This window comes from Gorilla gorilla, chromosome 1 (genome assembly GCF_029281585.2).
Source record: "Gorilla gorilla gorilla isolate KB3781 chromosome 1, NHGRI_mGorGor1-v2.1_pri, whole genome shotgun sequence".
NCBI classification, from domain to species: domain Eukaryota; kingdom Metazoa; phylum Chordata; class Mammalia; order Primates; family Hominidae; genus Gorilla; species Gorilla gorilla.
Window position 1 is genome coordinate 150043525 of NC_073224.2, and position 20188 is coordinate 150063712.

The following is a 20188-nucleotide window of genomic DNA, read 5'->3' on the forward strand; positions in this document are numbered from 1 at the left end:
GGTTGGGAACAGCCGAAGAATCCGTGTTTGAAATGCCATGCTGGAAAGAAAAGTCACATCTGCCCAGAGGGCCTAGCAAATGTTACAGTGTTTTCCTGCACCCACCTTTCTGGATCTGTTGAATGTCACTCTCTACCACACTGACTCTGCATCAAGCAGCTGAGACAGAGCTTTCTCATTTCTGAGTAAATGACCATGAGTAAAGACGGTCATGCTTTTAACATTTAGTGAGGGCAAATAATTACATTACCTTGGGTGGATTGCCCTTTCATGACTGTCAACAGCCTAACAGAGGAAACAAGTTGTAATGCTAAGGACAGATGCTGAGATACATCAAAACTTCTCTCTAAGGCTAAAGAATGAAGAAAAATCCTAGCCTGGGGCATATTTATGTAACCGGATGTCAATACAGATTTCAAAACATCTTTTTGAATTGCTGACAGAGCACCAGTCATCTGCTGGGTATTTGAGTGGAAGAGCATAAGCAACACCTCTCTGGTTGTAGGGGTGCCTGCGTCAGAGACTAGTAACTGCTATTTACAATGTGAGAAGAGAGACAGGTCAGATTCTCTAGGTTTGTTCATCTCTTAGATGAGGACAATGCCTTTCTGTTAGTGGTCTTGTGAGGATTCAATGAGACAAGATATGCACATTGCCTGATTTAGCAGTGCCCCTGTCTCCTGATGGCTGGGTGACCTTGGACAGATTGTGTAACTTCACAGTTTATGTATAAAATGGAAGTAACTCACACTTCCCTGTTTGTCTGTGATACAAGTCAAATGCCCATCTGGCATACAGTCGGAGCCATTACGATTGTTACTTATATTGTCCAATTCACTTTTTTTTTTTTTTTTGAGATGTAGTCTTGCTCAGTCGCCCAGGCTGGAGTGCAGTGGTGTGATCTTGGCTCACTGCAACCTCTGCCACTTGGGTTCAGGCAATTCTCCTGCCTCAGGCTCCTGAGTAGCTGGGACTACAGGCGTGCACCACAATGCCCGGCTAATTTTTGGACTTTTAATAGAGATGGGGTTTTGCCATGTTGGCCAGGCTGGTCAAACTCCTGACCCCAGGTGATCTGCCTGTCTTGGCCTCCCAAAGTGCTGGGATTACAGGTCTGAGCTACTGTACCCAGCCCAATTCACTTCTAATACCATCTTCTATCTTCAGAAATGGAAACTTGAAAACATATAATCAATCCCCTAAAGAACAGCAGTTACTTAGGATTGATACGTGGAAGGTGTAGACTTGAATTCATGTGTCGGCTACTTCTAAGGCAAAGATGAAAATGTTCTCTTTACTGAATTTCCTACCACGATGATAAATTAATAGCAAACTCTTGATTATGCACATTTATCTCCAGGGAGTGCTAGGCACCATGCTGACATAATCTTCACAACATTCTGGGAAGTGGAGATGATGAGTGATTTAAACACCATCTTCAGGAAGATGAAGGGTTATCATCAGGAGAGTAACCAGATGTTTCCATCATAACCAAAGCCGGATAGGTAACAGGCCTAAGCTGCAGGAAATACTTGGGTTAAGCCCTTGGAGATACATCTTGAAGTTTTCATTCAGGCAGAACTTCATTTCATTTTTTTTTATTTTTATGTATGTATGTATTTTTTAACCAGAGTCTGGCTCTGTCGCCCAGGCTGGAGTGCAATGGTGCAATCTTGGCTCACTGTAACCTCTGCCTCCTGGGTTCAAGTGATTTTCCTGCCTCAGCCTCCTGAGTAGCTGGGATTACAGGCATGCACCACCATGCCTGGCTAATTTTTGTATTTTTAGTAGAGACGGGGTTTCACCATGTTGGCCAGGCTGGTCTCGAACTCCTGACCTCAAGTGATCCACCGGCCTCGGCCTCCCAAAGTGGAGAACCTCATTTTAAAGTACTGAAACATGTGGCTATTACTTACAGTTTTTCAATGGCAAATTGAAAAAATGTATTTCTTTACATTATCTATGCAGCTTGGCGTAACACCTGTGTGATTCCTTCGAGTAGGTCTTCCCCTAAAACTACTGTAGCTAATTTTCATGCTGGGCTATTTGGCAGTTTTCCAGAAGCATTCTGAAAAGGCTCAGAATGTGCAGGTTATCCCATGGTTGACTGAACTTTAAGCAACTAAGCCAGACTCAGCCTGAAGATTAACAGAATGGGACAGTTTAGCTACCTGGGCACGTGAAGGGTGTCAATGAATGAGGGGCTTAGCACAAGTGCATATGCCACTGGGGCAGTCATAGACCTTCAAAACCTCACACTACTGGGAGGATGACCTATATTGCCACCACCTCTTTGAGCATCCCACAATGACTGTCACTTTTTTTCCCCCCGCTCTGTAGTTGCTATGGTGACATGAAAAGCATGGCTGCCAGCAGAAGCAAATGGGGATGTGGAAGTTGGTCTAAGCCACAAGCACCAACAAAATCCCCAATTCCTCCCTCTCCCACTAGAACCCAGCAGAAGGCTGATGGGAGAGGCATAACCCAGTGGGGGAAGAAACACCATTTCTGATGACTGATTTGTTTTTCGTAGGTGTGTTATTTAGGACAATGCTTCTCAGACTTTAATTTGCCTATACATCACCTGGACACCATCCTGTTAAAACACAGATTTTGATTCAATCAATCAGTCTGGAAAGGAATCTGAGATTCTGCATTTCTAACAAGCCCCCAGTGCTGCTATGGCTGTCCAGCCACAGGTTTGAGTAGCAAGGTCTTTAGGATTTGTTCCATGTATCAGAGCCCCCAAATTGTGGCTTAAACAGGACAGAGATTTATTTCTCCTTTATATGACCCTGTTTCTTGAAGTCACCAGGGGCCCAGACTTTTACTGTGCTTCTGTGCCACATCTGATTTGCTGCCCTGATCTGCACAATCTAAATTGGGCTTATTTCTATATGTGCAATTTAAGCAGCAGGAATGGGGAAGGATATGCCCTTCCTTTAAGGTCCTAATCCAGAAATCCCACATTCCACTTCCATTCCCACTCCTTTGGCTAGAATTTAACTAAATTCTAGCCCCATGGCACATCTAGCTCCAAGGAAGGCTGGAAAATAGTTTTCATTTTGTTTTTTTGAGACAAGGTCTTGCTCTGTCACCCAGGCTGGAGTGCAGTGGCCCCATCTCTGCTCACTGAAACCTCTACCTCCTGGGCTCAAGTGATCCTCCTGCCTCAGCCTCCTGAGTAGCTGGGACTACAGGCATGCACCACTGCGCCAGCTAATTTTTGTTATTTTTGGTAGAGACAGGGTTTTGCCATGTTGGCTAGGCTGGTCTCGAATTCCCGGCCTCAAGCGATCCACTCGCCTTGGCCCGTGAAGTGCTGGGATTACAGGTGTGAGCTACCATGCCTGGCCTGTTTTGTTTTCTAAAAAGAATCAGGGTCTTGCTGTGTTGCCCAAGCTGGACTGGAACACCTGGGCTCAAGTGATCTTCCTGCTTCAGTCTTCACAGTTGCTGGGACTACAGGCATGCACCACTGCCTGGCTTTTAAAAATACACATTTTATTGTGTTCCAGGTGTCCACTGAAAATTCCATTACCAAGGAAGGAGAGAATGCATATTAGGGAAGGCCAACAGTCTCTGGGGAGAAAAGTAACAATAGTATTATTGCGTACTTACTATCTGCCAGGCACAGTGCCTCAAATGAATCGCCTCATTCAATTGTCACACACAATAAAACCCATTTGGTAGGCATTATGACTATTCCCATTTACAGTAAAAAAACTGAGGCTTAGGTAAGTAGCTTCCGCACAGTCACACAGCTGGGGCCAAGGCAGGATGCAAATCCAGGCACTCTCACTCCAGAGCCTGGAATCTTAGGAGTGAAGGAAGGACAGCTTACGGTGGCAGTAGGTGGGGCTGGGAAAGTTTCTACCATCAGGGGTCCCACAGCAGTAGGAGGGGGTGGATGAGACTATGGGATGAAACTTTTCAGGATTAACTCTCAGCAAATAATCCCATGAATTTCCACAAGAAAGGTGATGCTTACCTGGAACAGTTTATACATTTTACGTCCAGAGACACAAGGATGAAGAATGGACATCTGCTATTGGCTTTGTGAGTGAAGGGACTTATTTCCATGATTTCAGCTGTGACTGTCACCCCAGGATAGGCTAGGCCAGGCTTGAGAGGCAGATGGTTCCTGGCCTGCTGCCCTTCTGCCCCCTTGGCTTCAGCCTTCCCTGTGCCCCAGTGGATACCGCCTTGAATACCCAGAGCCTTTAAGAGAGCCGCAGCTGGCCAGGATCAGAGGGGGCCACTTCTTCGTGTTGCAGTCACAAGTTAGAGGACTTTTGAAAACTGGTTTCCAGGGGCTTGCTCTTTTTTCCCCCCTTCTTTTTTTCATGAAAGGAGCTTTTTGTTAGTACAGCCTTTGTTTGGGGATTCAGTTGATAAAGGGACCATTTTATTGGAATGAATTACTGACGCAAGTGCTGCCAGAAATCTTAGCGAGAGGACAGCACTCTGGCTTTTATTCAACAAGGTGAATGGAAATAACTATTGGGCGTTGGCCTCAAGGGCACTTCGGAGTTTGCTGCCATCAGCAACTTACAGAGTTTGGTTACTGGTTGAAGTAGAGACCAGGGGAGACAGAGAAAGTATTACGGATTAAGAAAGAATATGCTTTCTTTCTTTACATTAAAAAAATGTCAAACAGTCAGGACTTTGCTGGCCATGAATTATAGAATGAACTCTTCCTGCCTACTATTAAATTACTAAATCTGTACTACTAAGAATGAGGTCCCTGTGACAATTTTGGCTCATCTTTCTGAACCCTTGAAAGAGCCAATCCTGTCACGCCAACTAACTGCTAGTGAGAAAAAATTAAACAGCCACAAGGAAACCAAGTTCTTTCAGACTTTGTGAGACTCACCCAGACATGGCATATTTAAAAACAGACTTTAAATACTCTTCTTCAGATTGGTGCTCAACGGACTTCGTGGAAAGATATGAAAATATTAAGCCAAAGCTTATACATACTAACTTGTTTTTCTCCCATGTCTGGTCCATGCGATGCCAACACAAATTCAAGAGGACACATAGGTTGACAGTCTATTTGGGCCCACAACTCTTTTTCTGTTGTTGAGGTGTCAAAACCCAGTATATTTAAAGTCTGTTAAATGAGTCAGCATTTCTCAGGAACTCTCTTTTAGAGTATTCCTATTTGCAAACAGTGGTATGGAATGTGACATTTAAATCAACCCACCGTGAACTTTTCAGAGTTCAAGGAAATTAGTAAGGGCTGATAGTCAAGAGAAATTTGGGTAAAAGAGGTACCCCTTGATACTGTTTAAAGGCATCTAACACCAACCAGTTCTAAGTGACTGAACCCCAAGTAGTGTTTAGGAAACAGGAGCCTATGGGCAGGGCTGCCAGTGGCCAAACTTAGGGATTATCTCATAGGTTGTGGTTCCTACAGAATGGCTCTTCTCTGAAAAGCAAAGTGAACTGTGGCATCCTGCCACCCCTGCCCTTCAAAAACAACATACACTTGTTTTAAGAAAGGCAGCTCATTGAGATGTAGTTTGCTACCATATTTAAGGTACATATGTAAAGGCCTTACAGATGTAGGGCCTTCTATATGCCAATTATACTTCAATAAGGTGTTTTGTTTTGTTTTGTTTAAAAAAGGGAAGACAAGTTTTCCAGTCCTAAAAGCAAAGATCCTAAGATCTGGACTCCTTATCTCACAACTAAGATGGAGTGGCATCCTTCTAAAAATACTGTGCTAATTTCAGGTGGTGGCATTACCAAGCAGGGAAAACAGTGCCCTACATGGCTGGTGGAAGGGAAATGTTCAGGACTGTTTACAACTACAAAACTTCCCTGAAGCTCTTCTTTAAGTTCACTTCACCCCTGCCATTATTCATTTATACAGATTTTGTACACTTTTTGTTTGTTTGAGGCAAGGTCTTGCTCTGTCACCAGGCTGGAGTACAATGGCACGATCATAACTCACTGCAGCCTCAAACTCCTGAGCCCAAGTGATCCTCCCACCTCAGCTTCCCAAGTAGCTGGGACTACAAGTGCATGCTAACATGCCCAGCTAATTTTTAAAATTTTTTGTAGAGATGGGGTCTTGCTATGTTGCCCAGGCTGGTCTCAAACTCCCAGGCTCAAGCCATCCTCCTGCCTCAGCCTCTCAAAGTGCTGGGATTATAGGTGTGAGCCACTGCACCTGACCTACACCATCTACAATTGTAATTAAACACTTCTATTATTTATGTAATTAATATTTATCTCTCTACTTTGCTATATAAACCTCCATGTAGCCAGAACTTATTCCAACACTGAATCCCTACTTCTTTGTATTAGATAGGCACCAGGGTACATCATTAACACTAGTGAATACATTAATGAATGCTGAGACAACTGGAAGATGCATAGAAAAGAATTTGCTGTACTGAAAATATGCCACTGCTTTTTGTCTGATTATTCAAACTTAAGGTTAAAAAATGTTTAATACGCTAGTCCCCTACCTCAAGCCTTTGAGGAGGAGAAGGAATGGCCAGGGTGCCAGAGCCAGCGTCAATTCCTGACTCAGCTACAGGGGATGCAGCCTTTTCTATTTGTGATAATACTTCTCAGAGCATTCACAGGCTCTATGGCAGGCAAAGATTCACCTCCATTGGCCACAGACCAGGACTCCCAGAGTTCAGTTCTGGGGAGGAAAGCAAAGATATGAGTCCATCTTTGCCCATTATCTGCAAAATCCTTCAAGCTGTGCTTAGAAGTGACAAAAGTCCAGTGTTTAAGTGAGTCCAGTTTTGTAGCGAGAGGACACTACTTTGTCAGAGTGCCAAACTGTTCTATTCTCTTGAAGAGTCCTGTAGAAGGCCTATGAAACATCTGCCAACTAATACCTAAACAGGTGGCAGGGAATTTTTTGGATTTTTCTGAGATTGATTAGACACTGGTCAGTTAGATAAAGAAGGAAATCATTATCTAAAAAGTGTATTCTCCTAGCATTTGTCTGGCTATGACGCCTAGCTGCACAAAAACACAGAAAACACAGCTTGTCATTAAGATAGGGAAAGGTAAGAGTTTCCCTACCCAATGAACTACATTTCCTATTATTTTCCCACCAACACCAGAACAACACTGAAAAGGGCAAGAAATTAAATGATACTTGTGATTCTGTGTTATCTTCCAAATGGTGGTGATACTGGAGGCTGTGTTAATAAGTCATTAAAATTTTTATTTTGTTGTAATAAAATTTATTTTTAGAAAACATTTTCTATTTATTGGCAACCCTATATTACTGGTAGAAAAATGTACCATATAATCAGAACTCCAAACTATGTCAAAAAAGCTATTATTAAGAAATGTGTTATTTCTTGTTACTTATTCTTAAAAAACAAAACCCCTAACAATCCACATACCTCTACTGCATTCCAAGTCTGTAAGAGTATAAAATCTATGACACGAGGTGCTCAGGAGCAGCAGTACCAGTCAACTATTGTGAGAGGTGCTTACTTGAGGCACTTTAAATTAAAACAGGAAATAAATCAGTATTTTAGCAAATCTAAATTTACAAGTTTGGACTTGATGTGTCTGTCTTTAGTGAACTGAGTTAAAGCAATATTGCACCAATTAAGCAAAGTAAATTAAGACCCCTCAAAAAAGGTGATATAGTAAGAAAATGTCAATTTAATCATTTACTTTAGCAGGCAAGCAATTTGTAAACATTCAGTAGCGGCAGCATCCAAGTTACAAACAATTTAAAAAGAACCAAGATTAGTGATTATAATTTTTCCTTCCCTTTCCCCAAAAGAAAAAAAAAAAGATTTGGAAATGAATGACTTAAAACCCTACAAACATTGAACATTCAGTTATGTCTTCTATCAGCCTTCTATGCATCCTCTCTGTTTTATTTTAAAAGATGTATCTACTCCTAAAATGCATTATCTTGTAATAACTTGTATGTGAGCACTTGCAATCTAGGAAGTTGTTCCTGCACATCACTGTGCATATATTATCTTAGTTTAAATCCCATTTGCAAAGGGAATATTTATGTCTTGATTCAATGCCTCTTTGACTTCGAGTGGCAGGGTGTCAAAAAGGTGATCTTCCACAACAAGCCCGCTTTTCTTGAGCATCCGACACAAGCCCAGCTGGGCTGGCAGGCGGTCCAAGCAGTTCCCCTTCAGCTCCAGCTGAGTGAGCTGGGAGAGCTGACCAACTTTCTCTGGGAGTGAGGTGATGCAGTTCTGTCCCAGATTCAAAGTCCTCAACTTTATGCATTTAAACAATTGTTTTGGCAGAATGTCCACTTTGTTGCCAGTGATATGCAAATGCTGCAGGTTCTGAAGCAATCCTATTTCTATTGGAATCATTGAAATGTTGTTGTAGCTTACATCTAAGCATCTGAGTTTCTGTAAACTAAATACTGCCACTGGTAAGGATTCGAGCTTGTTGTTAGAGAAATAAAGTGACTCCAAGTTTTTGACATGGGTAATAGAGGGAGGAATAGTAACAATTTTGTTATGCCATAATTTTAAACAAGTCAGTCGTTTTAAATGCTGGAAACTGATGATTTCCTCAATTGTGCGAATGTTATTTGACTTTAAATCCAGTTCCTGTAAATTAGAGAGGCTGAAAATAGCATGTGGAATTCTCTCTAGCTCACAGTTCTGGAGTTCCAGCTCAGCGACATTCATCATTTTCTTAAGGCTGTTCAGTACCAAGAGTTTAGTGCCGTCATTATGAATGACTAACTTTGTAAGATGTGGAGCCACATCTGTAATGTTGGAGGGAACTTTGGTCAAATTGCTCTTCACGTGGAGAATCTTAAGGTGCCGCAACTCTCGGAGAGATTCAAGTCCTATCATCTTATTGTTTTCAGAGTTCAAATTGCCTACTAAGTACAACTCTCGAAGGTTTTTGAGCAAATACACCCAGGCAGGAATTTCAGCCACATCGGTGAACTTCACGTGAAGGCATCTCAAGTGATCGCGAAGAAAGCTAAAAGCAGTCTGTTCAACTTTTGCAGGGCAGTGGCAGAGGTGGAGCTCTTGGAGGTTAGTCATTTGAGAAATCTTAGCAGGAATTTTAGCTTCTGGAATTAGTTCAAGCTTTAGCACATCCAGGTCTGTGAGGTCAAAGACAGCATCGGGCACCCCCGACAGCATGAACAGATGCAACTCCTGCTTGTCCTGGGCGTTGCGTGAAACGTGCTGCCTGAGTTTTTCAAATGTCCACTCATGGTTCAAACTAATTTCCCTAAGTTTATTTTCACTAACTTCTGACAAGAACACACCAAAACGCTTGGAATATAGCTGGTCATACTGGTCTACCATGTGAAGAAGGAACGCAAAATCGTTTTTGACATCTGGAATGTCACTAAAACTGCTCTCTTCTCTGACTTTTTCAAAAGAATACTCCTTCAAAGGTATCCTGAATAACCAGAAGAGAGTGTAGAGGCAGATAAAGCCATAAACACAAATAATGGATATGTAACTGATGAGAAGCTTTTTCAACATGTAAGCCATATTGTGGGTGCACTCAAATACCTCATAACCAGTCAGATGCTCAACTTTGGGCTTGCAGACATGTTCAAAGCTGATTGCGTTGACAAAGTTCGCTGTATAGCAGAGAATAAAAATGAACTTGGCTGTTTTGATAACTGTTTGGACCACATAGAGTTTATAGATCAAGTCACTATCTTCCACATGGGCACGGAACTTCCTCACTTTCTCAAACAGGGCTTTGGCCTGCTCTCCATCCTTTTTATCCAGGATTGTCATGCTGGGAACTTCAATCACAGGCTTCTCAGCTGAAAATTTAAAGCCAGTTTTATTGATCATTGGTGTACTGGCACTGGGGCTCCCTTCATCACTGCTGGTAGAAACATGCTTTGGTAGAGTCTGGGCACCTGTTATTCTCTGCTTGTTTTCCTCTGAGTCTTCGCATGCTGTCTCAGACAACGCTTTTGTCGTCCAAGGGGATTCAAAGCACTTTCCTAATATTGAAACAAAATGTTCTACTTTTGAGCATGTTTTGGGATATTTGAACCAAAAGTTGCTACTGACCATGAGAATAATAGTATGTATAAGAGCTAGGTATGGAAAGTACTTAGAATACCACGGAAGGGCCAGATGGTAACACATTTGATTAATAAATACATATTGCTGAAAATCCAAGTTTGTTTTTCGACCTGTTGGATCTTTCTTCTCTTTCTTTGCCTCCTGATTTGGAAGTGCGAAATCTGTGCGAGGATATGTGGCTCTGAGAGGTATGTCAGGTGTCACAGCAGATGTCCCAAAGGAAATGTCATTTGTCGTCCGCCCATCTTGGTCTTGGTTGGGGGCTGCTTCCATCTTCGGGATGTTGGTGGTGACCTCGGCATTTCCTGGTGGTGTATGTGCCTTTGAATTTACAGGAGATGGCAATACTGGCAAACAGACCACCTGATCTTTGGTAAGTTGCATGGTTCCTGCAAAGATGGCTACCATTAACATAACAACAGCTAGGTAATCCATAAACACATCCCACCATGGTTTCAGGATTCGGTAAGTTGGCTGAATGTCATTAAGTGATGCAACTTCTGCAAGGGTAAACATTCCTAGAAAACAAGAAGACAAAAGACATTATTCTAGAGATGCAAGTGAAAAGAGTAAATGAGAAAAACCCTATGCCTGCTCCTAACTAAAGTCTTCTCATTCAGGTCCCATCTTTTTATCCAATATAAATGTAGTAGAAAATAAACTAAAAGGGAAATATACAGCTTTTCTCTCCTAGTGCAAGGGAAGAGGGAAAGAATGAGTAAGAACTGCATTCTAGGTAAGAAATTATGACAGACTGCACCAAGTCCATAGTGGTTACTTAGTGGACCTTGAAGGAGGATATGACAGCAGGATGGCATTTGTTGTGGACTCATTAAAGGTTAAGACTGAAATCTGGAGGTCGAGGAGTGGGATGACTCTTATTTTATATAAGCCAAAATTGAAGGGTCTGTGTATACCATTAAATATCATTAAACTTTGGATAGTCTTATGTTCCAGACTTAGTTCTAACACTTACTAATGGTCGATTCCTTAAGCCTTGTGTATTTCCCACCTGTATAATAGGGATGAAAACTTCTAAGGGTTGTTGGAAAGGTTAAATTAAGTAATGATTGTAACACTCTTAGCACACCCTCTGGCCACAAGTGTTTGTTAGCTGTTTACGTTAGCTCCAATCACTCTGGTGGAAGTGTCCATGAACAGTTGAAATTAAGGGTCTAGCATTTAGGAGGAATCTTACTATACACACTTGGGATTTATCAATATATATAGCTGAAACTCTGGCCTTTGATGCAGTCCTATGGAAAGCATGTGGATTGAGAAGACAGCTCAAGACTCAGGTGGCCATGAAATAATCAATGATGGTGATGCTGAATAAGTCAGCACCAGGAAGACATATGATCTCTACCAAAGCAGGTGACCCGAGCAGCCATGAATGAAGCCCCGGTGCCAGGAAACTTGAAAATGTGGTTATTATTCACTATCAGCTGACAGCTTTATAGCACTGGAACTAGTTTATACAAATAATAAAGGACGAGGACAATCATCCTGGAAGTAACCAAGAAAAACAGTGTTTATAGTGGCAAGTAATGGGAATGGGCTTCTCTAATTATGTGCATGAACTGAATGTTTCAACTTCTTGAAAAACCACATGACCATATTTTCATTTCTTGGGAGGTTCTTGGGTTTCCATATCATATTGCTTTCTCTTTTTTAAAGAAATAAATCATGTTATTTCTTTAAAAACTAGCAAAAGACCAAGCAATAAAAACCAAGGCAAGTACCCAAGAGTTTTGGGAATGCATGTATTTTTTTAATTAAGGATGGAAGATGAATTTTTAATGTTTTATTTTTATTTATTTATTTTTGAGACAGAGCCTCACTCTGTCACCCAGGCTAGAGTGCAGTGGCGCGATCTCAGCTCACTGCAACCTCTGCCTCCTTGGTTCAAGTGATTCTCCTGCCTCAGTCTCCCGAGTAGGTGGGACTACAGGCATCCACCACCACACCCACCTAATTTTTGTATTTTTAGTAGAGACAGGGTTTCACCATATTGGCCAGGCTGGTCTCGAACTCCTGACCTTGTGATCTGCCCACCTTGGCCTCCCAAAGTGCTGGGATTACAGGTGTGAGCCACCACACCCAACCAGGAAGATGAATTATCTATTCATGGGTTGTCTGGAATGCTGTGTTGAGGAGGATTCTGAGGCTGATTCTGGTTTCAGTAGGAAACAGTGCTGTGACTGATTACTTGTGTCTTCCTTGGATGACACAATGAAGAAAGGTGGCATTAGTACTTTGATTCTGCTCTGTTTTAAATTAAGTTTCTGAAGGCAGGGACCAGGTTTTTTTTTTTTTTCGGAAACCCTTCCACACACCTAGTACTGTACAGAGTAGGTTCATAATATTTCTTAATAAAATACAATGAATACTACAGCAATGATCACATCTGTAGTTAGTTTTGTAAGCAAAATTATCTCTTATGTAAGCAGGTAAACACAAGCCTAAGAACTCCAAACATAAAATTGTTAGAAATCACATTCCCAGACTTCAGGGCTTAAGTATGAAATGCCTGGTATCCAGTCTTTGTAAATAAAAAAAAAAAAAAAAAAAATTATATATATATATATATATATATTACCAAGGAAGTGAAAAAAAGAAAAATAACTGTTTGTACCTTAGTAGGGGAAGTGGGAGATAACACGCCCACTTGAACCCCTTTTATTCTGAGCTCCTGTATCTTGTGTGGGTTTTGCTTTCATGAATGGCTTGGATAAGCAGGAAGAAAGGCTACTGGAATCATAGCAAGCTAACCTAAATGAGAAACAGCTCAACCTCATGTCATTTTGAGCTCTTCAGTTCCTATCCAGAATGCACAAAACACAGCATCAAGCACAGAATGACTCTTACTTCACGTACAGAGACTAGAGAGTACACCTTGCACAGGTTTATTTCTGGCAAGGAACGTAACAGTCATACCTGGGGACCATGGCTTTAAAGGGCCATCTGCATGAGTAATACGAACAATAGATTTTTTTGCATGTAATAGTTCTTTCAAATAGGATTTTTCTTTACTTTTTAAAAAGAGTCATGAACTGCATAATGGTGTTTTGGTCAACAATGGACTGCATATATGATGGTGGTCCCATAAGATACGAGATGGTGGCTCACGCCTATAATCCCAGCACTTTGGGAGGCCGAGGTGGGTGGATCATTTGAGGCCAGGAGTTTGAGACCAGTCTGGCGAATATGGTGAAACCCCATCTCTACTAAAAATACAAAAATTAGCCAGGCATAGTGGTTCACACTTTAATCCCAGCTACTTGGGAGGCTGAGACAGAAGAATTGCTTGAACCCGGGAGGAGGAGGTTGCAGTGAGCCAAGATCACACCACTGCACTCCAGCCTGGGTGACAGAGTGAGACTCCATTTTATAATGAAGTACATAGAAACCTGATACAGAGCACTAATCACTGGCATTACAGATCAAGTAGGGCAGCGGTCCTCAACCTTTTTGGCACCACAGACAAGTTTTGTAGAAGACAATTTTTCCACAAATGGGGGTTGGGGGGAGGGATGGTTTTGGGATGAAACTGTTTCATCTCGGTTGGATCATCAGGCATTAGATTCTCACAAGGTGTGCACAACCTAGATCCCTCACATGCGCAGTTCATGATAGGGTTCACGCTACTATGAGAATCTAATGCTGCTGCTGATCTGACACAAAGCGGAGCTCAGGCAGTAATGCTCACTCTCCCGCTGCTCACCTACTGCCGTGAAGCCCAGTTCCTAACAGCTCTCAACAGGTACCAGTCTGCAGCCTGGGGCCCGGGGACTCCTGAAGTAGGGGAAAGGACTGATATTCAGTAATGATGTTGGGAATTTGGTTTTCCATATGAATACATACATACATGCATATACACACACACACCATCTAGCTTTGTGTAAGTACACTCTGATATTTACACAACAATGAAATTGCCTAACAACACATTTCTCAGAAGGTATCCCCATGAAGAGACATGTGACTGTAATTGTATCTGGTTCTAGGGAGGCCAGGATGTCTGGCTTGGCAGATTGAGAGATAAGTGAATTTTGAAAGTCAGTGTACTGAGGACATTGGTTATTTGTCTTTTACACCATTATTATTACAACTGGTCTTTCTGCTGCCAGTCTTTACCTCCTTTAATCCCTTTTCCATCTTGCCATGGGTCCCTTGGTAAAAACTCTTCAGGCTCTCTCTGTTCCAGGCCAGTAACTTCTGCCAGTTTCTCTAACAAGCCATTCTCTCCCTTGTGTTCAGCCTCTCCAACACTTTGTTTCCTCTGCCTTGATTACTTCTCCCTACTCCTCTTCACTAGGCTATCAGGTTTCTGCAGCCTTTTCCAGAAAGCCTTCCCTGACCTCCTAGTATGGGTGAGGTGCTTCTTCGATGTGTTCCCACAGAACTCTGTACCTCCGCCCATCACAGCCCTTATCACACTGTATTTACTTGTCTGATCTCCCATTGGATTACCAATTCAATGAAGATATGCACTATGCCCACTTCCTTCTTTGTCCTATGTATCCAATGCCTGACACATAGTAGGTGCTCAATCAATGAAATGATTTTGAGATCTTGATCATCATCTTCAGCATCCTAAAAATTCCTTGAGAACATTTATTAACATCTACAGATGGTATTGGGCAGAGGAGCATTTTATTAACCTGAATTGCTACCACAAAGCAACCTGGATCTATGCAAGAATGAACACTCTAAGCCAGGTCTCAGCATAAAAATAAATAGTTAAAGGACCACACAGCAGAGACATTGTTGGATTCTTGCAACCAGTGTTATTTTGCAGCTGTTGAAGTGTCAATGGTAGTTTTCAAGCACCTTGTACTCAGGACAGGCTTTGATCCCAGGAAATAGAAGAGGCTGTCCACCTTCCCAGTGGGAAAAGAAAAGTTCAAAGGTAGTGGCAGTGGGCATAGTAACAGAGTACAGAGTACTGTAACTTCACACACAGTCACCAGCTCCAGCCCCAGACTCCCCGCAAGAATGGTAACACTGAATAACAGACAGCACATGACCACTCCAACCTCAGATGAGCTCCTCTCTTCCAGCACATTGTCTACTCTGCCACCCCCCACCAGAAGTTTTGTGCCCTTGCTGTTTTCTCCAGCCCATTTTTCTTTTTTCTTTCTATTGAACTTTTCCTTATTAAGTCCCAGCTCAAGCACTACCTTTTCCTTCAAATTGCTATCATGTTGTCTAATAATAGTCTGTTTGTAGGCCGGGCATGGTGGCTCACGTCTGTAATCCCAGCACTTTGGGAGGCCGAGGTGGGCAGATCACCTGAGGTCAGGAGTTTGAGACCAGCCTGGCCAACATGGTGAAACCCCGTCTCTACCAAAAATACAAAAATTAGCAGGGCTTGGTGCCAGGCGCCTGTAATCCCAGCTACTCAGGAGGCTAAGGCAGGAAGAATTGCTCAAAACCAATGGCGGAGGTTGCAGTGAGGCGAGATCATGCCACGGCACTCCAGCCTGGGCAACAGAGCAAGACTCCCGTCTCAAAAACAAAAACAAAATCTGTTTCTAATCTTGGTCTCTTCCACTAGATCTTGAGCTCCTTGTAGGCAGAGAATATGTCTTATTCACCTTTGTAATCCACCATGCCCTACTCTCACCCTTGAAGAACACAGATGGCATTTAGTGATGATGATAATGGTGACAGTAATAGTGGCTATCACTTGTCATTTTCCTTCCACGTGGCAAGCACTGTACTAGGGGCTTTACATCTGATACAACTTCCCAGTTTTATAGAGAGCACATTCCTGAAAATGAATGTACAAAAGTTTAGTTTAAGCTTTTGGGGGCTAAGAGAATGGCTCTATTTCCAAATGTATGAAATTATAAAATCCACCAGAATTCCTAAAATTAAAATGACAGATAATACTAAGTGCCGGTAGGGATGCTGGAGCAACTGGAATGCAAATACTTCTGGTAAGTGTGTCAATGTTGGGAAATTCTGGGAAATGTTTTAGTATTATCTACTAAAATTGAGCATAAGCACACTTTATGACCCTGCAATTCCACTGCTAGATATATACCTGTAAGAAACACGGGTATATATTCATCCAAAAACATGTATGAGAATGCTCATAGCAGCACCATTTGTATTAGCTCTAAATTGTAAGCTATCCAAATGCCTATCAACTGTAGAATAAAAGATGTGGTATATTTACAAAATAGAATACTAGGCAGCAACAAGAATGAATGATCTGGTTACATGGGTGTGTTGAATTTATAAAATGTGATCTGTACACTCAGGCTTCCACTTCAATAAAAAGTTTCAAAGGAAATGGTAAAAGAAGCTGCCACAGAAACAGCTGTCCTAGGAATGTGCAGTGACATGACATTGAGGCTGCGCCTCCGCCCTGTCCCAAGGCACATCCCGGCTGGCTGGGATTACATGCCAGGGAAGCCTGTCTCTTCCTCTGGTGGTCTCCCCTCACTATTTATTTCCCCGGCCTGAGAGTAGGTGCCTGCTTTCTCTGGAGTACAAAGGACTGATTCTGCCATAGAAAAGAAGGTGCAGAGGTAGGAACATACAATATCTGAAAGCTCTGGGTGGAAAAAGTTGAACACAGGTGGAACACAGTGGAACACTGCCTGAATCCTATTTAACCTTCACAACATTACTCTAAGCAGCCAAAGTGTTATTTACCCTTGAGAGGGGAAGAAATAGACTCACAGAAGTTGTGGACGTTAAATAATTAGTAGCAGAGTCTGGATTTAAAATCCCACCTAAGGCCAAAGCACATGTTCTTCCTACCAGATTACCTTTTCTTCTTTATTTCTCATGTTTGCAGTGCTTTTTGGTTTGCAAGCTACTTTCCTATACAAGATCTCTATTTATTTTCATAATAACCCAGTGGTCTAGGCATTACTACTGCCCAACAGTATGAGGAAACCTGAGGCTCAAAAAGCTTAAATGACCTCTCTGAGCTAATTAAGTGAGAGTGCTAACAGAATCTTTCATCTCTAAATCTTTTTCTCTACCACGCATCATCCAATGCCTGTGTTATTGGCTAAGGGTTGGCTATTGAAGGAGGCAACTCCTCACTGTTGTCCTTGGCTTAGAGGTGACAAAGCAATGACATTATGTAATCACCACCATCCCTTCCTGACATTCACTAGGAATTCAAGAAAGCCACCAGCACCGTGCCAAGCACCATGGAAGGGAATGCAGAGATGATCTAATATAGATCCTTGCCCTCAAGGAGATCCCAGTCTAATGCAGGATGATAAGCAGTTAAGTGTACAATTACAACGTATTAGTTTGGTGTGAAAGTGATTGCAGTTTTTGCCACTACTTTTAATGGCAAAAGTTGCACCAACCTAATAGTAAGGGCATTGCTACACCTTAATACAAAGTAATATGAAGTTAACACAAAGTATAGCAGATGCACAGAACGGGGCAAGCCCAAGTCTGCATGTGGTAACTGGGAGAACTTCACAGAGGTGTGGTTTTGAGCTGAGAGATGAAGGAAGGGTAAGACACGAGGTGGTGGGGAGAGGGAAAACAATTTTGACTGAAGAAATAGCAAGGGCAAAGGCATAGCATGAGATAAATGATGCGTTAGAGAAACTACAAATAACTTTAATGCTATCCCAGTTAGTGGTCTGGTATACCCCTGTACAGATATCACATCTCATGGGTAAGCCAAAGTATGGAAACCAAAGCATGGATGTTAAGTATAGGCTTAAGAAAGTGCCCAGGCCATAAGGCAGAAAGCCAGTACTTTCCAGCAATGTCAGCCACAGGACTTGAATTAATGCATCTGTTATACCATTTTACCCACCAAAAAATGGGGATAATGACATATGTATGCCCTTCCTACCAGGGGGGTATTTCAACCATCAACTGAATTAAAGATGCACAAGCACTTTGAAAACAAAAGTAGCTTTTCATATATACTGAGTGTGTATGTGTATAAAGCATATTTAACACATATTTATATAATATAGTATATTAAGTACATTATGATCCTCTAGTGACTTATTTTAGGTTCAGGGCGTACATGTGCAGGTTTGTAACATGGGTAAACTAGTTGCTAAGGCTTGATGTACGAATGATCCCATCACCAAGGTCAGCAGTCCCCAACCTTTTTGGCACCAAGGACTGGTTTCATGGAAGGCAATTTTTCCATGGACGGGGGAGGGGGATGGTTTCGGGCTAACTCAAGTGCATCACATTTGTTATGCACTTTATTTCTGTTATTATTACACTGTAATATATAATGAAATAATTATACAACTCACCATGTAGAATCAGTGCGATCCCTGAGCTTTTCCTGCAACTAGACGGTCCCATCTGGGAGTGATGGAAGACAGTGACAAATCATCGGACATTAGATTCTCACAAGGATAGCAGAACCTAGATCCCTTGAATTCACAGTTCACAATAGGGTTCACACTCCTACGAGAATCTAATGCTGCTGCTGATCTGACAGGAGGCAGAGCTCAGGCAGTAATGTCAGCAATGGGGAGTGGCTGTAAGTACAGATGAAGCTTTGCTCACTCTCCCACTGCTCACCTGGTGCTGTGCGACCCGGTTCCTAACAGGCCATGAATCAGCAGCAGTCTGTGGCCCAGGGGTTGGGGACCCCCAATCAAGGTAATGAGCATAGTACCTAATAGGGAGCCTTCCAACCCAACTCCCCTCCTTTCTCTCCCCCATTAAGCAGGCCCCTGTGTCTATTGTTCCCTTCTTTGTATCCATGTGTATTCAGTGTTTAGCTCCCACTTACAAGTGAGAACATGTGGTATTTGGTTTTATGTTCCTGTATTACTATGCCTAGGATAATGGCCTGCAGCTGCATCCATGTTGCTGCAAAAAACATTATATATTCTTTTCTATGGTTGCATAATATTCCATGGTGTATATGTACCATATTAAAAAAAAAAATCCAGTCTACTGTCAATGGGCATCTTGGTTGATTACATGTCTTTGCTATTGTGAATAGTGCTGCAATGAACATACAAGTACACATCTTTTTTGTAGAATGATTTGTTTTCCTTTGGGTATATACACAATAGAGATTGCTGGGTTGAATTATAGCTCTGTTTTAACTTTCTTGAGAAGTCTACACACTGCTTTCCACAGTGGCTGAACTAATTTACATCCCCACCAGCAGTGCATAAGTGTTTTCTTTTCTCTGCAACCTTGCCAGCATCTGGTGTTTTTTGACTTTTTAATAATAGCCATTCTAGTGTGAGAGGGTATCTCACTGACTTTTTGATTTGCATTTCTCTAATGATTAGTGATGCTGAGCATTTTTTCATATATTTGTTGGCTGCATGTATGTCTTCTTTTGAGAAGTGTTTGTTCATGTCCTTTGCCCATTTCTTAATGGGACTGTTTTTTGCTTGCTGATTTAAGTTCCTTATAGATTCTAGATATTAGACCTTTGTCAGATGCATAGTTTGCAAATATTTTCTCCCATTCTGTATGCTGTCTGTTTACTGTTGATAGTTTAATTTGCTGTGCAGAAGCTCTTTAGTTTAATTAGGTCCCACTTGTCAATTTTTGTTTTTGTTGCAATTGCCTTTGGGGACTTAGTCATAAATTCTTTGCCAAGGCCAACATCCAGAATAGTATTTTTTAGGTTTTCTTCAGAGTTTTTATTGTTTTAGGTCTTACCTTTAAGTCCTTTAATCCATCTTGAGTTAGTTTTTGTATATGGTGAAAGGAAGGGGTCCAGTTTCAATCTTCTGCATAAGGCTAGCCAGTTATTCCAGCACAATTTATTGAATAGGGAGTCCATTCCCCATTGTTTGTTACTGTCAACTTTGTCACAAAGATCAAGTGGTTGTATGTGTGTAATTTTGTGGACTCTCTGTCCTGTTCCAGTGGTCTGTGTGTCTGCTTTTGTATCAGTACCATGCTGTTTTGGTTACTGTAGTCTTGTAGTATAGTTTGAAGTCACATAATGTGATGTCTCCAGCTTTGTTCTTTTTGTTTAGGATTGCTTTGGTGATTTGGCTTTTTTTGGGTTCCATATGAATTTTAGAATCGTTTTTTCTAATTCTGTGAAAAATGACACTGGTAGTTTGATAGGAATAGCACTGTATCTACATATTGCTTTGGGAAGTATGGCCATCATTAACAATACGATTCTTTCTAATGTGAAC

General features: G+C 41.8%; 1 protein-coding gene across 7 annotated transcripts in view; it reads right to left on the reverse strand.

Moving 5' to 3' along the window:
- Positions 1-7633: 7633 nt before the first annotated feature.
- Positions 7634-20188, reverse strand: part of LRRC8D (leucine rich repeat containing 8 VRAC subunit D) — a 114863-nt gene continuing 102308 nt past the window's right edge. For 6 of the 7 annotated variants that reach the window (XM_063697131.1, XM_019028458.4, XM_019028521.4 and 3 more), the window contains one exon: positions 7634-10567. In XM_063697131.1, the coding sequence (XP_063553201.1) occupies positions 7989-10565 (2577 nt within the window). In that variant the 5' untranslated portion in view covers positions 10566-10567 and the 3' untranslated portion in view covers positions 7634-7988. Of the gene's footprint in view, positions 10568-13773; positions 13845-20188 lie in introns of all 7 variants that reach the window. The other variant, XM_055351935.2, reaches the window with a different exon arrangement.